The sequence below is a fragment of the Olea europaea genome, unplaced genomic scaffold (assembly GCF_002742605.1).
Source record: "Olea europaea var. sylvestris unplaced genomic scaffold, O_europaea_v1 scaffold2202, whole genome shotgun sequence".
Lineage (NCBI taxonomy): Eukaryota > Viridiplantae > Streptophyta > Magnoliopsida > Lamiales > Oleaceae > Olea > Olea europaea.
In genome coordinates this window covers 116,277-138,074 of record NW_019240038.1, presented here as the reverse complement: position 1 = coordinate 138,074, position 21,798 = coordinate 116,277, and the positions used below count along the sequence as shown (strand labels likewise).

At 34.1% G+C, this 21,798-nt stretch overlaps 1 protein-coding gene across 1 annotated transcript; it reads left to right on the top strand.

The window, feature by feature from the left end:
* The first annotated feature begins 19,953 nt into the window (after nt 1-19,953).
* Nucleotides 19,954-21,667, top strand: LOC111380738. The gene is made up of 3 exons (XM_023004370.1): nt 19,954-20,444; nt 20,537-20,624; nt 20,756-21,667. The coding sequence occupies exons 1-3, from the start codon at nt 19,954-19,956 to the stop codon at nt 21,665-21,667; spliced, it is 1,491 nt and encodes a 496-aa protein (XP_022860138.1).
* Nucleotides 21,668-21,798: the final 131 nt, after the last annotated feature.

Here is a 21,798-nt window from a genome sequence, read left to right as displayed (position 1 = left end):
GCGAGCCGAGCTCGGGCGAGGCCCGCTCGGCTCGTGCTTGTGCTCGGGCTCGTGATTTCACGAGCCCATCTTTTCGTTCTTGCCTTGTTCTCCTCTCTAAAAACCCTTATAAATGTGTTATAATGCGTAATGTATGGTTAGGGACGGTTCTAGGGTTGTTAGATACCTATAAATATTTGTTTCCATAAGAATTTTAGTCAAAATAGGAAACCAGAAATTTTTCGCCGCGATTGGCCGCGGCTACGGGCAATCGCCCAAGCCAAGGATTTCATCTCAGTAATTATTTTTTTGCTTTGGGCAGTCGCCCACTCAAAATAATTGGACAGTCGCTCAGTTATAAAAAACTCCCGAATGTTTCATTTTGGCCCCCAAGGTCGATTCTTAATTCTTTGAAGCCCTTTTCTCTTGCATTTTCAACCTTTTGATTTTTAATTGCATCCAATTGAACCCGCAACATCTTTAATCTTCTTTGATCCGAATCAACTATTGAAATGTTACAATTTAGTCCGCAAGCTTTGGATTTCCTTTCGTTTTGGTCCTTTTTCGTTTCTTTTCTCTTGAATTCCGCCACATTCATCAATATATTCCTACAAAACATAATTACATAGAATTAAACCATAATTCAAACACTTTAATCAATAATTAGTCATGTTTTATGGCCAAATAAACGTGTAAAAATGCACTTATCAATGCTTCAGGGTATAAATGGAATCCTCTAGGGTTTCTTTTTTCATTCCATACATCTTGGTCTTTTATAAGTGGCTGGGGTTTTCTATCCTTTCTCTTTGTCTTCTTCATTCGTCTTCAACCTCTGATGGACGTATACTTGAGTGTTCTGAGTGAATTCTTGTATAAGTCTTTGAGATTCAATGTAAGAAAAGAGGTTTGGGGGGTTTGGGTTGAGGTTTCAGATCCATTGAAGCAGTTCAATGGAGTCTTTTGGCATTGGATTTGAGAGCTACTGTGATATAGTAGGGTACAATAAATCTGAGCTCGTATCTCTATTATCTTGGTGCCATTTGGTGATATGATCTGATTGTAATAGTTTGATAGATTTTGTACGATTTTCGTTCTTCAATCTTTGTATTTTGTATGTCAACTACCTTGAATTTCATATATTTATAGATCTCCACAATGAAGGTAATTCTTCCTTGTAGAATGAGATTAACTCTAGTGAAATTGTATAGGTGTGTTCAAACATTGTGGAGAGCTCGTGGTCTATGTCCATCTGATTAAAAGTGCTTTTAAAAAAAATGTTCACAATAGATGACATCCACCATCATACTTTAAGTCCTTCGAGTGATAACAGCGTGTACCACTAAAGCATTGGAATACAAATATTGTACATCACATTAATCTTCCTTCTAGAATACCACTTGTTCATGCCTTAGCCTATTACCATGTGCATGACAACTCTCAATGATTGGATTTTTAGAATCTTTCATGTACTTTCTTTAAATATTCCTCATTTGTCTACCCATATATGGCCCCTAAATAATAGCATTGATTTTGTGAATGATAGCATCTCTGTTTGTGGCAGGGTTCTGCCTTGGAGGGTCATTTTCTATGGGTTCCTTTGATGATCGCTTTCTACAAGATTTTCGTGTTGCAAGAAAGGTGGACCTCGTCAGCCATACCATGGCCCTCAACTATGGGAACATTATTCTAGAGTTCACACTTCGTAGTCCTTCTCAATGGTCTGCAAGTCCTTGACATTTAGACAACCTTTCGTACTGTGATCCTTGGGTCAATGAATCTTGTAAAATTTAGGCGTAAGGGCTCAATGCAAAGTATGTATTGTTGCATCCCTACCAAAGTCTATTTTGATTTGATTGAATCTCCTGTAGTTATCATCGTTGGGCATAGGTGATCGATGTTCGCATGAAACCTGCAAGCGTACGAGATTCTTGACTAGTAATAATAAAGTGAGTTATGAGTTATCGTCCCATGAGGAATAAAGTTTAATTCTAGTTCACTAGTTACTACTAAATTCGATATTTGTGACACAAAAGATGTGATTTTGTTCTTATTTAAACTAATTCTAAATTAAGGAAGGCATAAAAATTATTTTATCAAATATGCGAATGTTTGTATTGAAATCGTGAATCCCCCCTATTGCTATTTATTTTAATTCTTGGTTCGTAATATAGTCTATTTCATGTTTTGTGACAATCGATAACACTAATGTATTTAATTCTCTTTTTCAAGACAAATTAAATCTATTTTAATTACGATCCGATCATATTCCTAGTCCAAATTCATATGACCAAAATACATTAAATTACAGGTTATCAATGTGATTGCATATGTGAGAAAAAAATATTGCTAAATCTATCTACATATATTAATTTTGTCGTGTTCTAAACTTATTGTGAGTCTCCCAACATTACAACAAGCAACTAATTATTCAATTGGTGGCCAATCAATTAAATAATGCAATGTGTATGCAAAATCAATCAAGAAATCAAGAAATAACTAAATTAATTGTCTTAAGTCAAAACAAATAAGCAATAGGGTTCATCATTCATCTAATAAAATAGAAAAACTAGCATAACATTCTAATGATTAAATTATACAAGAAATATTGGAAAAATATCACCTGAAAGAAGAAATAATGAAGAAAGTGGATAAATCCAATTTATTGGCTTGAATCTTGAAAATGGATTAATATTTTTCAATAAACTTGCATAATCCGCCTTTATCTTCACGTTTGGTCTCATTCTTCACCTCCAAAATATGTAGAATATATGATTCTTAGGTCAAAAGGGAGGTTCTCTATGTTCTGGGTTTGTTTAGATATATATAGGATGTAGAGATATTATTTCCATGTAGAATTTTATCATAATAAGGAAACTGGCCCGTCAAAGGAAATTTGGCCCGTGCTTGTGCGCCATATGTTTCATTGCACGAGCACTGTTCAATGACTTTGCTCTCGGATTCAAAAAAAAGAGGTGACGCACACGCTTGTTTGCCCGTGCCCGCGTTGTGTTATACGCGTCGTCCTTGGACAGTTCTTGGTAATTTGATCATTATTTTCTCTTTCGAACTCCAATTGAGATGATTTAAAGTGTATTGGAAATCCAATTTAAAGAGCTACAGTTCTTTCAGAAGTACAAAATTTTCAATTCGAACGTTTTCTATTCGAAAAATGGCTCTAAAATTGAGATTAAAAATCAGGCGCATAACTTATTCGGCTAGAATTTGATTTGTGAAAATGTTTCAACATTATTTCATTCCTTTGACCTCCAATTGCATCCAAATGATGTCATATGATCTTCAATCATCTTTTTGTGGTCCAAATCAACTACTGGATGTTTACACTTGGGTCCCCAAACTTTGGAATTCCTTCGTTTCACACGTATTTCATTCATTTCTTCCAAATCCACCAATTTGCATTGATTTTAACCTAACAAACATAATTAATACAAAATTAGGCTATAACCCATTCAAATTACTAACAAATACTCTAATCTAATGGCCTAGACAAGTGTATAAAATACACTTATCAATCGACATCTTTTATCAGATCGACGATCTTCATAACTATCTAGATGTTTTTCCATCTTCTCATGGTCTTTAATAGTCTCTTTGGTATGGATAATAGGTTTTTAAAAGAGGGTTTTTATTCTTAGTATACAGAACGCATCAAGTGCTATTTCATTAGATACATTCTCGATCTTGTTGATCTCCTTATTGAACCTCCTGAAGTATTCTTTATAGATTCATACAACCCGTGTCAATTTCATTGAGACAAGGTCTTGCTGTAGTATGATACAATTTCCAATAAAGGGATAGGTGAATTGAAATTGAGACAGGTTCTTTTTGTGCATGTGGCTCATATAGAGTGGAACACAATTTTTAGATCAAATAGGCTAATGTCGGAGCGGAGCGAAGTGACGACATCGGCCTTGCGCGAATTTAATTCACTGTCTGGTTGTTAGGGACACTGAATGAGTTGTGGGTACAAGAGCGTTCGGTACAGGTGTATTTCTTATGCGGGCCTTAAAGTCTTAAATGGGCCCAGTTTAGGGCTAGTATAAATAATATGTTGTAATCTTATTTTTTACTACTAAATAAAATTATTTCCGCTTCGCTCTCGTGCACGTAGGCATACCGCCGAATCACGTAAAATTCTTGTGTTGATTTTTCTTTTTCATCTCTTTATTGATGCGCATAAAATCCAATAGTTATTGCTGTAGTATGATACAATTTCCAATAAAGGGACACGTGAACTTCTTCAACCTTGACCAATTTGGATTGCTCTCAAACACTAGCTTATTATACTACCGCTTTGTGTTTGATGTCAACTAGCCTTGTCCCGAACACTTGTCCATCTTCACCATCTTGAATTTTGGAGGAAAAACGACTTCTCTTTTATCTTCTTTGAGAAATGTAGGTTCTCTTCATCGTCATCTAGATCACATATTTGACAGATATTTCATCATCAAATTGGCTTGCGAAGGTGAAGCTCCTTCTACTCTTTCTACTGCGTTTGACAGCATTCATTGTGCCAACTATGAATTTTGTAGGGATTTTGAGGTATATTATTGTCATAACCAATCTTATCGAAGACGTTGAGGGACCTTATGGGTCTCCGTTCTTGCCTCTAAAGGGACGGATAATTCGAATGTCGTGGTCATACTCATTTTAACCATGTTGACTGAAAAAAATAGTTGTAGGGAAAAGTGTGAAATTGATGATCAATTTAACTTTCGATATAATATAATACGAGAGATAGGGTGCGGAAGAGACAAGTGAGCAAAGTTTCATCTAATTTTTTTTTTTTAAAGTGTACATTTATCTTTAAATGTGTTTCTGCATCTACAAAAGAAAAATCATTGTGGGAGCAAGGCAATGGGCATGTATAGGGACAAATCCATAATTATGGTTCAATGGGGGCAAGATAGAAAATGGGCTCAAATAAATTGTGAAAGAAACCAAAAAAATATAAAAATTTAAATTTGAAAAAGCCCAATTGAAGGTATTTGGAAATTCAGTGGAGTAACTTAACTTATTAGGCCATTAATGGGTCCGCCCTTGAGCGTGTAGCCCTAACTTAACGTGACATTGATTCACATTGCTCATTTTTCACTTATGGTAGGTTTCTTATTGAGTTTATTATATTAAACTTGATTTCCTTGTGGAGATTGATTCTAAAAGATTCTCCTTGATCCCAAAGGATCGTGTGTAGATTTGTTGGAACTCCTGATACACTCTCGAGCCAAACACTTCATATCTTACATACATGAATGAGAATTCGAATGCATCCTTCGCCATAAGCCTTCGCCTGACAAGAGTTCGTTTGACCAGGAAGTCATGCGAAGATTGGCGAGGATGGAGGTAGGTGTGTCTAGGCCTCCGCTTGATACTAGTGTGGTTGTCATCTATCCTCATTAATATTTGTACGTTAAGACAGTAACCAGGGACGGATCTAGCCACTCGAGTGAGCTAGGATGGAGCGTCGAGTAGTCATCAAACAACTACCCAATATAGCGAGATTGTTTTCTAATATTTAATTAATTTATATTAAAAGAATCTTCAATCAATATATGAATGCACTAAAACGTAAAAAGCATATACGCATGAAAATATAATTCGATACAATTTAATATAGTAAGGAATAAAAAATTAAAAATATATCTTTTGAATCATATAGTATGATCAAGTTTCCAATTCGTATGAACTTAAGGGAAACAAGATGAAGTTTATGCATAAAAGTAATGATTAAACAATAAAGACAAAAAATTTAAAACATTTAATTTTAGAGCTACTTTTTACCCAAAAACGAAAAGTATTTTTCGAACTCTTAAAAGAATCGGTAATTAGATTATCTAAATTTAAATTTTACAAAATAAATTGATAAAATCTAACAATAAAAGTATATGTTATGAAATAATATCTTTAGTCAACAAATTTTGAAATTATTTTAGAAATAAAAACTAAAAATATAAATTGTTTTGCTATTATTTAAAAAATTATAGAATTATTTAATTAATCTTTATTGTGTTAAAAAAAAAAAAATTAAAAGACGAAGTGCAGGTGGGGCGAATTAAGCCCCTCTCACATGCAAAAGAAACTTGTCACCATATGTGCTATAGCCACCTTCAATCAAAAGTTTGTAAGCCATTATTTTGACTTTAATGCCAAGATCTTAGAATTCTATGATTTTCACATATGAGCAATTTGATCAAGAAACATACCTTGATCCATGGCAATAATTGAGAATTTTAGATCTGCAAAATAATAAACTATTAAATTAAAGAAACCGTTCTCTCACTTTTCTCTTTTTTATTGAATGAGTTAATTAATGGATTTCATTCACATTTATAGGCAGAGAGAGGCAGTTTTCTATGTGCAATAAAATTCTCCACTTTCCATCAAAGTAAACAATTATAAAATTGTCACTTCTCAATTGGGCCAATAGGAATTTAGTAACATTAACCACCTTTAATTAATTCTTTAATATTACATGGGTGACAAATAATTGATTTTACATTCTCCCGCTTCGCCCGTGTAATATTGTTTTGTTATGTGGTATATAACATAATGCGCATACCATTAGCTAAAATCCATCATAGATTGGCCACTTAATATATTATCCTTAAGTAAAGAATAATAAAAGTCATAGCGGTTTTACACCGTCATATAAGCATAATTCCTTCCATGTACTACAGTATTAGTCCCTACCCAACATGATACATAATGAGAAGTTCGATAATTGCATTATAATAATGTCTTCGAAAAGACTATCCCTGTCAGTATTCACATAATCCATTCACGTACATGTACCAACAGTCATGACAAGAATAATATTTTGTCAAAAATAATACATAAATGAGCTCAAAATGTCAATACATAAGTATCATAAATTGCATAATAATGTCAATGATAATTTTCAATAATGCCCATCCTTTCAACATGTTCATTTGAATGTCTTTGGTGGCAATCCTTTTGTTAATGGATCTGCAATCATAAGATTGGTGCTAATATGCTCGATTGACACCCTTTGTTTTTGAACTTCTTCTTTAACGGTAAAGTACTTCAATTCCATGTGCTTAGCACCTTTAGAGTACTTGTCGTTCTTTGAAAAGAAAACTGCTGCATAATTATCACAATAAAGTTTTATCAGCTTGGCTATACTATCGACGATCCCAAGTCCTGAAATAAAGTTTCGCAACCAATTTCCTTGAACTGTGGCCTCAAAGCATGCCACAAACTCGGCTTCCATAGTGGATTCAGCAATGATTGACTGCTTCACAATTTTCCATGATATAGCCCCTCTAGTAAGAGAAACAAATAGCCAAATGTGGACTTTCTAGTATCCACATATCCAGCAAAGTCTGAATCTGAATATCCAATGATCTCCAAGTTATCAGATCTCCTATAAGTGAGCATATGATCTTTCGTTCCTTACAAGTATCTCAATACTTTCTTTGTAGCTTTCCAATGATCAAGTCCCAGGTTACTTTGATACCTGCCCAGTATTTCAATAGCAAAACTAATGTCTGGCTTGGTGCAAGTATGAGCATACATTAAGCCCCCAACAAGAGATGCATAAGGAATAGTTGTCATTTGGTTGCGTTCCGATTCGTTTTTAGGACATTGCATGAGACTAAACTTGTCTCCTTTTTGAATTGGAACAACACTCGCTAAACAATTTTTCATATTAAATCTCTCTAAACTTTAATGATATACGCTTTCGGAGACAATCCTAACAATCCTTGTGGCCTATCACGGAATATTTCAATTCCAATCACATAGGTTGCCTCTCCCATGTCTTTCATTTCAAAATTTTTAGAGAGAAATTTCTTAGTCTCGTATAATAGACCAAAATCATTAGTAGCTAGCAATATATCATCAACATACAGAATCAGAAATATAAACTTGCTCCCACTGACCTTCAGATATATACATCGATCAATGACATTTTCCTTAAATCCAAAGAAAGTAATGATATCGTTGAACTTATACCATTGACGAGAAGCATGTTTAAGTCAATATATTGATTTCTTTAACTTACATACCATGTGTTTCTTTCCTTTAACTGAAAAACCTTCAGTCTAATTCATATAAACTTCTTTATCTAAATTTCCAATTAGAAATGCAGTTTTCACAACCATTTGATGTAGTTCTAAATCATAATGAGCTACTAAAGCCATTATAATTCTGAGTGAGTCTTTCTTAGACACTGGTGAAAATGTTTCCTTATAATCAATGCCGCTTTTCTGAGTAAAATTTTTGGCAACGAGTCTAGCTTTATGTCGTTCGATATTACCATTAGAGTCGCGCTTGGTCTTAAAGACCCATTTACACCCAACTCTTTTACATGATTCTGGTAATTCAATGAAATCCCAAACTACATTATGTTCCATAGATTTCAACTCATCTTTCACAGCATCTAACCACTTATCAAAATTAGTACTCTCAATGGCCTATGAAAATGAAACTGGATCATCATCAATAATTCCCAAGTCAAATTCAGACTTTTGTAGGTAAACTACATAATCATCAAAATAGCAGGTCTACGTTGTCTTTGTGACCTTTTTAATGTTATTTCTTGTGGTTCATTTAATGTAGATTCATCGGTGGTAACTTCATTGTGAGGTGTTTAATCATTTATTTGTTGTTCGGGTAAATTGTCATGTCGTTCAACAATTTGAGGAACAATAACATTAGAAAAAGTTGAGGGTAGAGAAATTTGAACTCTAACTTCTTGTATTTCCACAGTTCGTGGTTCAAAACTCCCACTAACTTCACCATTCTCAATGAACATAGCATTTCTAGTTTCAACAATTCTAGTACTATGGTTATGACAATAAAATCTATACCCTTTTGATTTTTTCTAGATAACCAATGAAAAATTCACTGATTGTTCTTGAGTCCAGTTTCTTTTCATGTTGATTATAAATTCTTGCTTCTGTTGGGCAACTCCAAATATGCAGGTGCCTTAAACTGGGTTTCCTTCCCATCCACAGTTCAAAAGGAGTCTTTAGAACTGCCTTACTAGGAACCCTGTTTTGTAGATACATAGCAGTCTTTAATGCAAACATCCACAAAGATATGGGTAAAGAAGAATTGCTTAACATACACCTAACCATTTCTATTAGAGTACGATTACGCCTTTCAGTCACACCATTTTGTTGTGGTGTGCCTGGCATAGTGTATTGAGAACATATGCCATGTCTTTCAAGAAATTTAGCAAATGGACTTGGGTGTTATCCAGTTTCATCATACTTCCATAATATTTACCACCTCTATCAAATCTAATAATTTTCACCTTTCTATCTAATTGTCGTTCAACTTCATTGACAAAAATCTCTAAAGCTTTTACAACTTTAGACTTTTCATGTAATATATAGACATAATCGTAACGTGAAAAATCATCGATAAAGGTGATAAAATAATTTTCCCTACCAAATGATGGAACATCAAAAGGCCCACATATATCGGTATGTATTATCTCAAGAAGCTGTGTGCTTCTTGTGGCTCCTTTCTTTATGTGTTTGGTTTGTTTACCCTTAATACAATCCCCACAAGTTTCAAGATCACTAAAATCCAAGTTAGGGAGGATTTCATTCTTTACTAATCTTTCTATCATTTCCTTGGATATGTGACCCAAACTTTTATGCCACAAGTTAGCAGATCGTTCATTCAGTAAACCACGTTTAGTACCAATATTATGATGCAAGGTCAAAAGAGTCTCGACAAGGAGGTTATCAAGCTTTAATTTATATAAGTCATCACAAAGAATAGTGGAACCGATAAGATGATATTGTTTAAACAAATTCTAACATCCATTTCCACCATCAAAGAAATATCCAACAAAATCAAGTTTCGATAAGGAAACTAAATTATGAGAAATAGAAGGTACATAAAGAGTCTGAAATAAATCTAAATGATGTCCAGTATCTAAAATCAAACGATAAGTTCCAATAGCTTCAACTGGAGCTATGACTCGATTTCCCATGAGGACAAACTTTTCATTTGGATTTATGGTCTGGGTTGAAAGGAATCCCTTTACTTTCGAACCATGCCTTATGTTTCAGGCAGTCCTTTTTATGGTGCCCAGGTTCGCGACAGAAGTGGCACGTATCCTTCTTGTGTTCCTTATTGTGGATTTGTGCAGAAGACTCATTTATCTTTAGTGGTCCTTACTTAATGTCCTTTTCAGATCTTTTTTTATATTTCTTTCCAGCTCCTTGATGACTTACGAGATGAACAGAATGAGTTCCTTGACTCTTAAGCCTTGTCTCCTCTTACACGAGCATATTGTGCAATTCATTCACATTCCATTTATCCTTTAAGGTATTATAGTTCATATGGAATGGACCGTACTCGGGAGGCAAAGAGTTGATGATAAATTGTACCAGAAAGTTCTCATCCACAGTCATCCTAAGAGTCTTAAGTCTTGCTGTAATGTTACTCATTTCAGTAACATGCTCATGCATGGTACGAGAACCATCAAATTTCATGGTGGTTAAGGTACCCACCAGTGTGCCAGCAAGTGATTTTTCAACTGTTTGTGAACGTTCTTCCACGAACTTCATATATTCCTTAGCATTCTCAGTTTTAGGGATAGTAGCCTTGATATTCTTTGCTAAGGTCATCCGCATAAACATTAAGCTTAATCTGTTTGACCTTTCCCAAGCTTTATGGACAGATCTGTCATCAGCACTGCTCTCATTAGTAAGATCAGCAGGTTTCTCAACTTGAAGTGCCAAGTCCAAGTCAAAAACACCTAAGTTGAACTGAACTTGTTCACATCAGTTAGAGAAATTGAGCACATTGAACAGTGGTACAGATGAAACATGCGAATGCAGAGAAACGGGAACAGATACTGCAAAATATAAAATGCTCTAACATTAATACCTTGAGTTTTAATTTCATATTCAGATAACAATAAATGTATAGCGTAATTCTCCTTTGGGTGATATTACGTTATACCATCATAATAAATATAATGATGCTAATTTAATTTCACTTAATTGGTAATTAAATATACTCCAATCAAACATGTATGATATCTTTGGATATACAAAACACATCTGACCAAGTAAATCAATTAACAACGATCATGTTCAAGATTAATAAAATTAACTGATCAACCTTTGGGCGATTCATAATAATTTTATAATATATGAACGTCAATATACTCTTGACACCAATAATAAAGTCATTTTCATTTATAAGCATCAAACTATCAAGAGTAATTGACAAATAAATTATGTAATTTAGTGTTTTAAATACCATAATGTTTGGCCACTTTGGTGACTAACAAACAACATCAATCGAACATCAGTTACATAAACAAAACACAAAGATAGGTAATTAGACTATGACTTAACTTAATCCATAATTCAAAGTCCAATACCATAATTAGCCATTCATATATCACCATCTTTAATCAGTACATAATTAGTGGACTTATAAAACATACTGCTGTAAATCATAATTGGGCTCTAAATGATATTCTGCGCTAAATGATGCGGAAAATTTCAAACCAAAGTTAAATAATAAACATCAAATAGGTTTTGAAGTGAATGGTCCACAGAACTTTAGCAAATTCAAATTATGTAGTCTCTAGTTAAACAAGAAAAACTCCTCCACTAAGAAATGCACCCAGATTATACACAGATTGGACGGCTAATGGAATTTGTGATTGTGAAACCCAAGAAACCAACCTTTTCTTCAACCAATCACAATACAATATATATGGCAGTCTGATGCCCCCAGGGCACATCTCCAAGTGGTAAAAGTGGAGAGTGGAGAAGTCCAGCTTTATTTGAGGCTGCCGCGTCAATAGTTCAAATCCTGAAATATGGATTTGGCTCTTGGGTAAGTGCAAGTGTACAAGCAGCCTTCCACCCTATATCTTTGGAGGCATAACCTGCGATTTACCTTCCTCACGATACTCCAGGACAGGAGCGGTGGGAGACTCTTAAAGTTGGGGTTCAACCTTTATATGACAGTCTGATGTACTCTCTACGGGCAGTTCCAACCATTAATTTAACCATCATTCGGTAATTACTGCATACAATTTATATGCACACAATTCTGCCATTCTAGTGCCTTTTGGAATAAACAATTGAAACAAAGCCAATTTAATATAGATAGTAGCGTGTACCAAATCCATTCCGACACGCATCAAATTCATGCTCTTTCCAACTACTTACAAATAAAAAACCAGAATTTAATTAACGCAATGAACGACCATGTGCATATTAACAGCAATTAATTTCAACAGAAATCCCTAATAACATATTTAATTCTGGTAAAATAGACAGTACGGATCTTGAATCAGATTTCATATTTCATTCATAAACTAATAATAAAAATCAAAGATGGATAAGTAGGAAACCATAATCCTTAAAGGAAAATCATAAATTCCATAACTTGTGCTCTGATATCTCATGTAAGCCATTAATTTAACTTTAATGCCAAGATCTTAGAATTCGATGATTTTCACATATGAGCAATTTGATCAAGAAGCATACCTTGATCCATGACAATAATTTAGAATTTTAGATCTGCAAAATAATAAACTGTTAAATTGAAGAAACCGTTTTCTCACTTTCCTCTCTTTTATTGAATGAATTAATTGATGGATTTCATTCACATTTATAGGCAGAGAGAGACAGTCTCCTATGTGCCATAAAAATCTCCACTTTCCATCAAAGTAGATAATTATAAAACTGCCACTTCTCAATTGGGCCAATAAGATTTTAGTAATATTAACCACCTTTAATTAATTCTTTAATATTACATGTGCCACAAATAATTAGTTTTACAAAGTTTGCTTTACTTATTTAACTTTAAAACTCGATTAATATGTAAATTTCTCTTCCGACGGAGCCAGCTCCGCCTCTGACGGTAACTACGTTTCATTCTTTAATTATGGTGCACAATATTTCATAAAATTACTCTAATTACAAGCTTAATTAAAAATATATTAAGACGTTCCCTTGAATTACAAGCTTAATTAGAAAAGGCTCATAATGTTGTTAAAATTTCATTTGGATACTCCCTCAGATCAACATCAATAATAAATTAAGACACTCCATTTAGTCACCTTAATAAAATATAACATCGAAAAGGACCCTTAGTAAGAAATAAAATAAGCAAATATTAGGAAAGTGGGATTAGTTTACGACTTAGTGCTTAAGTAAGAAATGCGAACTGTATGTCATAATTGCATTGAATAACAAAAATGTCAACGGTTGGGTCACCGCGTCTATTTGCTGCACCTGGGAATCAGCTTGCATTCAAAGTATTTATTTTATTTTTTATTCTCTAATTGGCTCCACATTAATTAATTATTTTTACTAATTCAACTTCAAAATACTTTCTTAGTAATTTAGGGTTCGTTTGATTTACTGATTTTAGTTTTTACTTTTGCAAAACGCTAAAAACGTGTTTGGTCTGACATATCTAAAAATACATTTTCGAAAATAAGAATAAAGTTATAGCATAAAACTCAAAACACATTTTTAACGTTTTTAGTGTTTTCGATGAAAATTTTAAAAATACTCAAAATATGGGAAACAAGTATTTGTATAAAAAAAATTTAAATAAAATTTTAAAAAATAAAAATATGAAATTCTAAAAATAATTTTAAAAATATCAAGAAAAATAAATTTAAAAACTTAAATTATCAATCATAAAATAAATTATGAAAATTTCTGAAAATTTCTAAAAAAAATAATAAAATTGTAAATTAGAAAAATTTTATATTTTGAAAAATATATATTTAAGTGAACACAAATAAAAATATTCTCAAACCACGTCATTAATTTTTATTTTTATCTTATAAATTAAATTTATTATTTATTTTTATTTTAGTTTTGTAGCGAACAAAATTGTAAGATTCATAGACTTTAAAATGTAATATTACATGATAATATATTAACATAAAATTATTTTATCAAACCAAACGTATTTCCATTTTTTTGTTTTGAAAAATAAATTTTCAAAATGACAAATCAAACGTATTTCTAGAAACCTTAAAACTCTCTAAACTAAAAATTGAAAATGAAGTGAAAATTGAAAACAAAAAGGCAAATCAAACAGGGCGTTTCTACTTATGGTTCAATTCCATCAGATGACATTCTTTCTTATTTATTCTTCTGTTGTCAACTAATGCTTTATATAGGACTCATTTCTGATGAATTATATTTTATTTGAAGTGGATCACTCTCCGTGTGAGAGGGGTGAACACCGTTATGGACATTCTGATGTATGTGTAATATTACCTATCATTTTATACTTTATTTCTCTTTTATTGATAATTGAATATGAGTTCAAAATCCGATCCTTCATTAGTAGAATACTATTCAAGTTTGACTGATTCCTTGACAACTTCTTGACTCTTTCCAGTTTCTATTTGGAAAGGGTAACTTAATGCTAAAATTTAACAAAGTGTTACATCCTTGTAATTGTATTAATCCGATCCTTCATTTGTAGAATACTATTCAAGTTTGACTGATTCCTTAACAACTTCTTGACTCTGTCCAGTTTCTATTTGCAAAGGGTAACTTAATGCTGAAATTTAACACAGTGTTACATCCTTGTAATTTTATGTGTCTTAATCCTACAATATTAACCACACATCCCTATCATATACTGCCTATACATTTTATGTTTTCTTTTTTTGACTATCATCTATAATAATTAATATCAAGAAAAAATGTCTACAGCTAAGGTTGATCATGTCAAACTTTGTAATTAAAAGTAAAAAATGTACACTTCGTAAGAGCATAAACAACACTATTTACCCTTCATCTAACAAAGTAAAAGACAGATTGCTAAAATGGGCTTTCAAGGTTGAAATGCAGCTTGAAATATCACCCTTGAGTGTGAAAATTGGGACTTGGCGTTTTAACAGTACGATTCTATCACAAATATGGCAATTGGTCCTATGTAAGAATGTAAATGAGTCGAGCAGAAGGTCACGACTCCGGTAAAAAATGGCTCAAGCTTTTCTAGCCCGAGTTCCGCTGAGCCAAAACTCGACCGAAAAAATCAAGGCAGCTCGAGCCTTTGTCAAACGGAGCCCAGCCTAGCTGGCTTGGTTATTTATATATTTATTTTTAAGTCATGAAATTCGTTTTTTTTTTCATAATGTATATTATGCGTAATTTATATTAATTCGAAATTTTGAATTTTTTTAACAGCTACAAAGTAGCTGTAGTTGCCTGATATAACTATGCGTAGATTATGTTCTAAAATAAGTGGCAAATATGAAATTTTGGATTCCAATTTTATAGATGTTACGAAGGCAAAATAATAATGTGTAGTTGATTGGTGGCACAACAGTAAATGAATGAGAATGCATAATAAAAGGTTTCTGTTAAATTATGTTCAATTTTTAGCACCGCAAGGTATGTGCCTTATATTTTCAGTGTTTTTCTCTATTCTTAGTTAGTTAGCATTGAATACTGATTTGGTACATTATATATTCTTGTTAACAACGAAAAAGAAAAGTTGAATATATTATGTAAATCCTTTTCTATGATTCAACGAGCCTATGTCACTGGCCGGCTGAGCCACACGAGCCTACTCAAACTCGAGCCGTCGCCAACAAATGAGGCTCAATTCCTCCAAGCTGTGAGCCGAGTCTGGTCGAGCTTTTTACTAATCGAGCTGACGAGCCGAATTGACATCCTTAATCCCATGGAAATTTTAGCCTTTCAAAAATTACTAGATCCTCAACATTTCCATGAATGGATCCGAAGCAAGCAGTAATCATTTCTTCCCTTTTGTTTATACAAATAGCACCTATACTAGGGACCGAGTTAGGAAGGATAGATTTTTTAAGGAATAATTGTAGTAGAGGCTCTAAACCTTTGAAATACCAGTAGACTTTCTCTAAACCTTTTAATCGTTACATCCATCACCACTAAAGTTTCCAACCATCGCATGTTGGGTTCTTTTTGACAATTTTCATCCAAAATTTCATCAGTTGATCAAAAAAATGATTTTTACAACATTTTAACAATTTTAAAGGGGCAGAATTGTAAGTTTATATTTTCCTATAATAAACTATGAAAATGTTAAAATCAAAAATAAAAATAAAAAAAGGAAAAATAAAATTGGCTTTCTTCCCTAACCCACGCACTCCACCCCACCCCACAACAAACCTAGAAATCCATTCCCTTTTAGAAGCAATCAGCCAGCCAAAAATTGGCGACACCCCTAGAACCTCTTCAAACTGTCGATTGTCGACCAAACAATTTTTTCAACACAAGTTTTGCACTGATGTAAGTTATAAAGAATGCAAAAAAACACAGAGGAGCCACAAACACATTGGCACTAAAGAATCATGGCAAGATTTCTTAACAAATTCCTCCATTTTCAGTAGCTTGTAATACCACTTTGACGCCATAAAAGCCCGATTCAAATTTCTTTTGACTTAATGTACTCTGAATAGATTCAAAACCAATGCCCTTAACTTGGCGGCGTCAATCTCCATCGCCTGATTCTCCAGTTGATAATATTTAGTCACTGGGTCCGACACGTTAGTAATCGCCTGGCGGGAAAGAAATGATAAATTGAGAAAAGTGCAAGGAATGGGAAATGGGAAAGTGTTAGGTGGTATTAGGTCTCTCTCACCCAAAAAACTAATTCAAGATGTGAGACTTTTCCTCATACTTATAAATTGAATATTAACCACATCCATAATCGATGTGAGATGACCTCAAAAATCTCCCCCTCATATATTGGGTTTTGCGGGAAACCAAACATGTCTCTCTCCATACATTGGGCCCTGCGGGGGGCCAAATCCCTCTCCCCCTTACACAACGGGACCTGCAGAAGACCAAACTCGTATCTCCCCTCATAGAAACCCATATCTTCGTGAATGTTGAGCCAAAGACTTGTTGATAAATAGGGCTCTGATACCAATGTTGAGTGGTATTGGACCTTTCTCACCTCAAAAGCTAGTTCAAAAGGTAAGGCTTTCACTCTCACTTATAAACTACATACCAGGCTCACCCACAACCAATGTGGGACAACCTCAACCGAAAGAAGAAAAGATTCTGGTATTGGTTAGATTAAGGCCTTTGAGTGAGTGTGATTATTTGAAATGAAGCTTCTAAATGGGAATGCATCAACCCAACCACCCTTTCATATCGAAACAACCTCCAGGAGTGATCTGGATTGCCCACTGCCTACTCATTTGTCCGGGTGAGGATGCAGTAGGTTTTGGTTGAGTAAGAAGACCAATTTTATTTTTCCTTTTTCTCTTTTTATTTTTTGTGATTTTAACATTTTCATAGTTTATAATAGGGAAATGTAAAGTTACCATTTTGCCCTCTTTAAAAATTGTTAAAATATGGTTAAAATCATTTTTTGGTCAGTTGATGGAATTTTGGATAAAAACAATTTAAAAGGGCTGACATACATTGATTGGAAAGGTTAGGGGTGACTGCTGTAACGATTGAAATTTGGGGAAAAATTATTAGTGTTTCAAAGGTTTGAGGATTCTACTGCAATTATCCTTTTTTTCCCTCCACCCTTGACCCACATCAAAAGAAACCATGCCTCTCCTAAGTAGCAACATCTATATTTCAAACTATTGGCACTCGTTGTTGCTCATGATCTATGATATACATGGGATATATTTGGTGTGCAATATTAAAAGAATTAAATATTATAATGAATGAAAATTTTTAATTTTTTTCTTCTCATTACTCTCCAATTTTATAATCAATACTAGACGATGCAGCAACTGCCAACCTATCAAAATCTAGTCCCCTCTTCTATTTCTTTTCTAACATACCTTTTTCATCCTCCTATATCTTGAGCTATAAAATTATTTAGTCTGGCTTGTAACACGTCCTCATGATATATATTTTTGTCATGTGTAATATGCTACTTGAATAAAATAAAATAAAATAATTAATAAATTATATAACACGGTAGTCGTCCTTGTAATTTGTTCTATATGTATCACATGGTATGAGAATTAATCTATTCTAGCATTAATATCTACAAAAAATTCGTTTTCCCTTATTTTTTTACTGTGGAAAAAGTGAATGATCAAAGAAGTCTTCATTTACATTTGCAAGGATGGCCCCACGTGTCACAATTTCAAATAAAATTTAATGTTAAGTTGAAAAAATATCTTTGATTTGACTGGGTATCGTAAGCAAAAAGCCGTAAACAGGCTCAATTCTTTTAATTCAGCGTCAATTATTTTATGAGGAAATTTAACGTAATGTCCATTTTCAGCGAGTCATTTTTCAAAATGTCCACAATTTTGTCAATGTCCATTTTCGAATTATGTAGACGAAAATACCCCTGTTAGAAATATTATTTTCACACAAGAATTCAAAATTTTCCATATCACTATTCATGTCAATCAACGTGGAAATATCAATCAGCATTAAATGCTTGGGTTGGATAGGTGTGGGTCGATGTGGGTCGAGTTATGGGTCAAGTAGGTGCGGGTCGAGTTGGATCGAGTTATGGGTAAAAAATGAAAAACCTGATATAACTCGACCCGAATACAAAAAAAAAAAAAAAAAAAAAAAAAAAAAAAAAAAAAAAAAAAAAAAAAAAAAAAAAATGAAGGCTGGGGAATGAAAAAAATAAAAGAAGCCCTAAACTAAGTCCTCTTAACTCTCACTCTCAGTCTCTCAATCTTCACTCTGACCTAACTCGCCGACAACGAGCCTGTCCATTTCTCTCTTATTTTCCCAGTTGCCGTTTGCCCATCACACTTCAGAGTCCAGTGCTATTGAGTAAATTTATTTCGTTATTTTTTTTTTATTTCGTTATTTTTTTCACTTCCCCAAGTCTCCCTTCTTCCTAAATCCTAAGATTTGGCTAGTTTAACATAAATTGATGTCAAGGTCACTGAGTGTCTCTATTCTATTGGACGAGCAAATACTAACTGTTGATACAATTTGAGATAAAAAGTGGTACATGTGAGATACTGTCAAAAAGGTTGAAGAGGTAAAGTGTTTAAAGAAATCAGGAAAATGATTGTACTTTCTGTTGTCCCTGTTATTGTATTTTTGCTTTTGAGATATAATCTATATGTGAACTAAATTTGATGCTGCTGGATGATAAATAACACTAGTACGAAGTGAAGAATACTCCATTTGAGGCATATTTCGCATCTGAGTTAGGCAATAAACATGATGAAATGACACAGATTGTGTTGTTATTATACACTCTTAAGACTGTTTGAATGCTCATCAGCAACTAAATGGCTTCATTTTCGCATCAAATTTGTTCTGCATTTTTTGAGGGTTGCATTTGTATATTGATGGTTTCTTATGGAGGAAGACTGTGATAGGTTGATAACAGATAGAAAACTTTGTCAAATCTTACGACATGTATACTTGATTTTGCGTATGGTCTGTTGTAGTTGGCTCTAAATTTATTTAATACAAGGCTATGTTGTTGTTATTTATTTTGTTAAAGAATATTGTATTTTCGACTTATTTGCATATCTAAATTATGCAATTAACTTAATGAAATTGTAGAAGATTGTGTATATACTTTTGAACTGTTTGAATGGTGATCAACTATAAAATGGTTACATGATAGCTGCAGATCAGAAGTCAGGTTTGTTTTAATTTCAACAATTAAATAACTTAGTTTAGATATGATATTTTATCAAACCATTGTATTGTAAAAATTATTTTTCTTGCACTGCATTTTAACAAGAATGTTATATTTGATTTCATTTGTACATTCTCATAGTATTTGTTAAAGTATTGTTTTCATTTGTAGATGAGTATGACACACCGATATAATATTCCGGAGGAAGAACGTGTTCCGGCCCATGTGTCGCAAGTGAGCAATACAAAATATATATCAGTTGTCCTCAACAAATTGGATCCATAGCAAAAGCGTCAGTTGGAGGACAGTTGTAGAAGACATGTTGCAAGGTTATCGGAGCTGAAACTATCTGCTCAATTAATTCATGAAATGGTAAACAGATCGATGGTATGCCGAAAGCGGTTTGAGGCTTGGTTCAAGGTGAACCAAAGGTTTGTACGATTTGGACTACCGGAGTTCGCACTAATTACTGGCTTGAAGTGCAGTCCAGTGCCTAAAGGTGCCGAAGTTGACAAAATCCTAGAGAAAACCCGTCTACAAGATAAAATGTTTGCTAATATGGACAGGATAACGTGTAGCGACCTGGAGAAAGCTTTTTTGAAATGTGCCAACCGTAACGATCGTTACAAGCTTGGGTTGGCACTAATTATTGAAGGAGTATTTAATTCAAGAAATCGAAATGTAGGAATAAATTCGACAACTCTTTCCATCGTTGACGACTTGAATTTTTTCAATGCCTACCCATGGGGGACAGTATGTTTTCAACTTCTCATCAAATCACTACTACGTGGATGGGGAAGAAAGGCGGACATGGTAAAAGTGAATGATTGTGATAGGATGACTTACACATTGTACGGATTCTCTTTGCTGTCCAGGTATATATCTATTTTGGTTCATTTCAGTTCTTCTCATCGCTCATTGTTATTTATCTCCAAATATGGTTATTACTGTTACAAATGTCATGCAGATTTGGACGTACGAGGCAATTCCGGAGTTGGGAGCTCGATTCTCGAGTAAGACTTGTGACGATGTCCCGAGGATGTTGCGATGGTCTGGCATGAAATAACCTCATTCCCGAACATATTCAGATTTTTTTGAGAGGACAAATGTGGCGATTTACATACTTAATTGCCTTACACTCCGCAATATATATTTTTTCATTTCGCCTATTTTTCTTCTCCTGTAGGTGCACTTGTGGGCTACGCTGCGAGCAACTGCTGCAGAAGAATTACAGCCGTACTTCGTCGATCTAGTTCCGTTGGAAGACGCAGCCGACCCCATTTTAGATGATCTTGTTGCTCAATCAATAGAAATACAAGCTTGTCCAGTTGACGATGATATCATACGGAACGATGACAACAACCATCGACCAAATAAATCCCAGAGAGGCAACAAAGGTGGACCTTGTCATCGAGCTTTGCATCTGGTTGAAGGCAGAGAAGAAGAGCATGGGGATCCCATCGTTGAAAGACATGTGTCTTTAAATGAGATAAGAGTTATCTTGAATGAGCAACGGGAGGCATTTGAGAGCAAGATGGGAGATTTGAGGAAAGAAATAAACACAAGATTCGCTAGTCTCCAAAATGATCTGGCAGGTCATGTGTGTGGTTTGAGAAATCATGTCACTGATGAGATGAATGTTCTTCGACGAAGGTTTGATGAAGTTGCTACAGAAATTGGACAACACAATGTTGGTGTTGAGTATGGTGGATTTGGTCATGACGATCGCAGTGGAGACGAGCCCCGACATGATGTTTTCACTCCCAATATTTTTGCAGGCAGACAGGATGTCGGAGAGGTAACTGGACCAGTTGTTTGCAATATCCCTGATGTGTCCATAACGTCAGGAGGTGGGGTTGGAGTACTTGGGTCAGTATATGTTGCTTGTGATATTGTGAAAGAGGCACTAGCCGTTGTACCTACAGTTGGTGTGACCATTGATGATCAACTGGTTCATGATAGCATCGTTTCTGGACCTTCGATGGCAGCTGATCCACCTATACGTAGACCTCGATCGTTGAGGCTGAAGAAGGCTAGTGTAAACACAAAGACGTCATACACACGATCTGGTCGCAAGAGGGGTAAGAGGGATGCGTAGAATTTAGAGGTTTACCTATGTTGATTTATATGGTGGTTTTTCAATATATATTTTGGTTTATGTCGTGGTACGGAAAATGTATTTTGGTTTAGACAGTGGTTTGCATATTTTTATTTATATGGTGGTATGTA

What these genes read in the sequence shown, in the direction of transcription:
- LOC111380738 (XM_023004370.1), top strand. Translation starts at nt 19,954, where the DNA reads ATGGTATGCCGAAAGCGGTTTGAGGCTTGGTTCAAGGTGAACCAAAGG. An exon ending in GGATTCTCTTTGCTGTCCAG is followed by an intron (nt 20,445 to 20,536) that starts GTATATATCTAT and finishes AATGTCATGCAG; the next exon opens with ATTTGGACGTACGAGGCAAT. An exon ending in GAGGATGTTGCGATGGTCTG is followed by an intron (nt 20,625 to 20,755) that starts GCATGAAATAAC and finishes CTTCTCCTGTAG; the next exon opens with GTGCACTTGTGGGCTACGCT.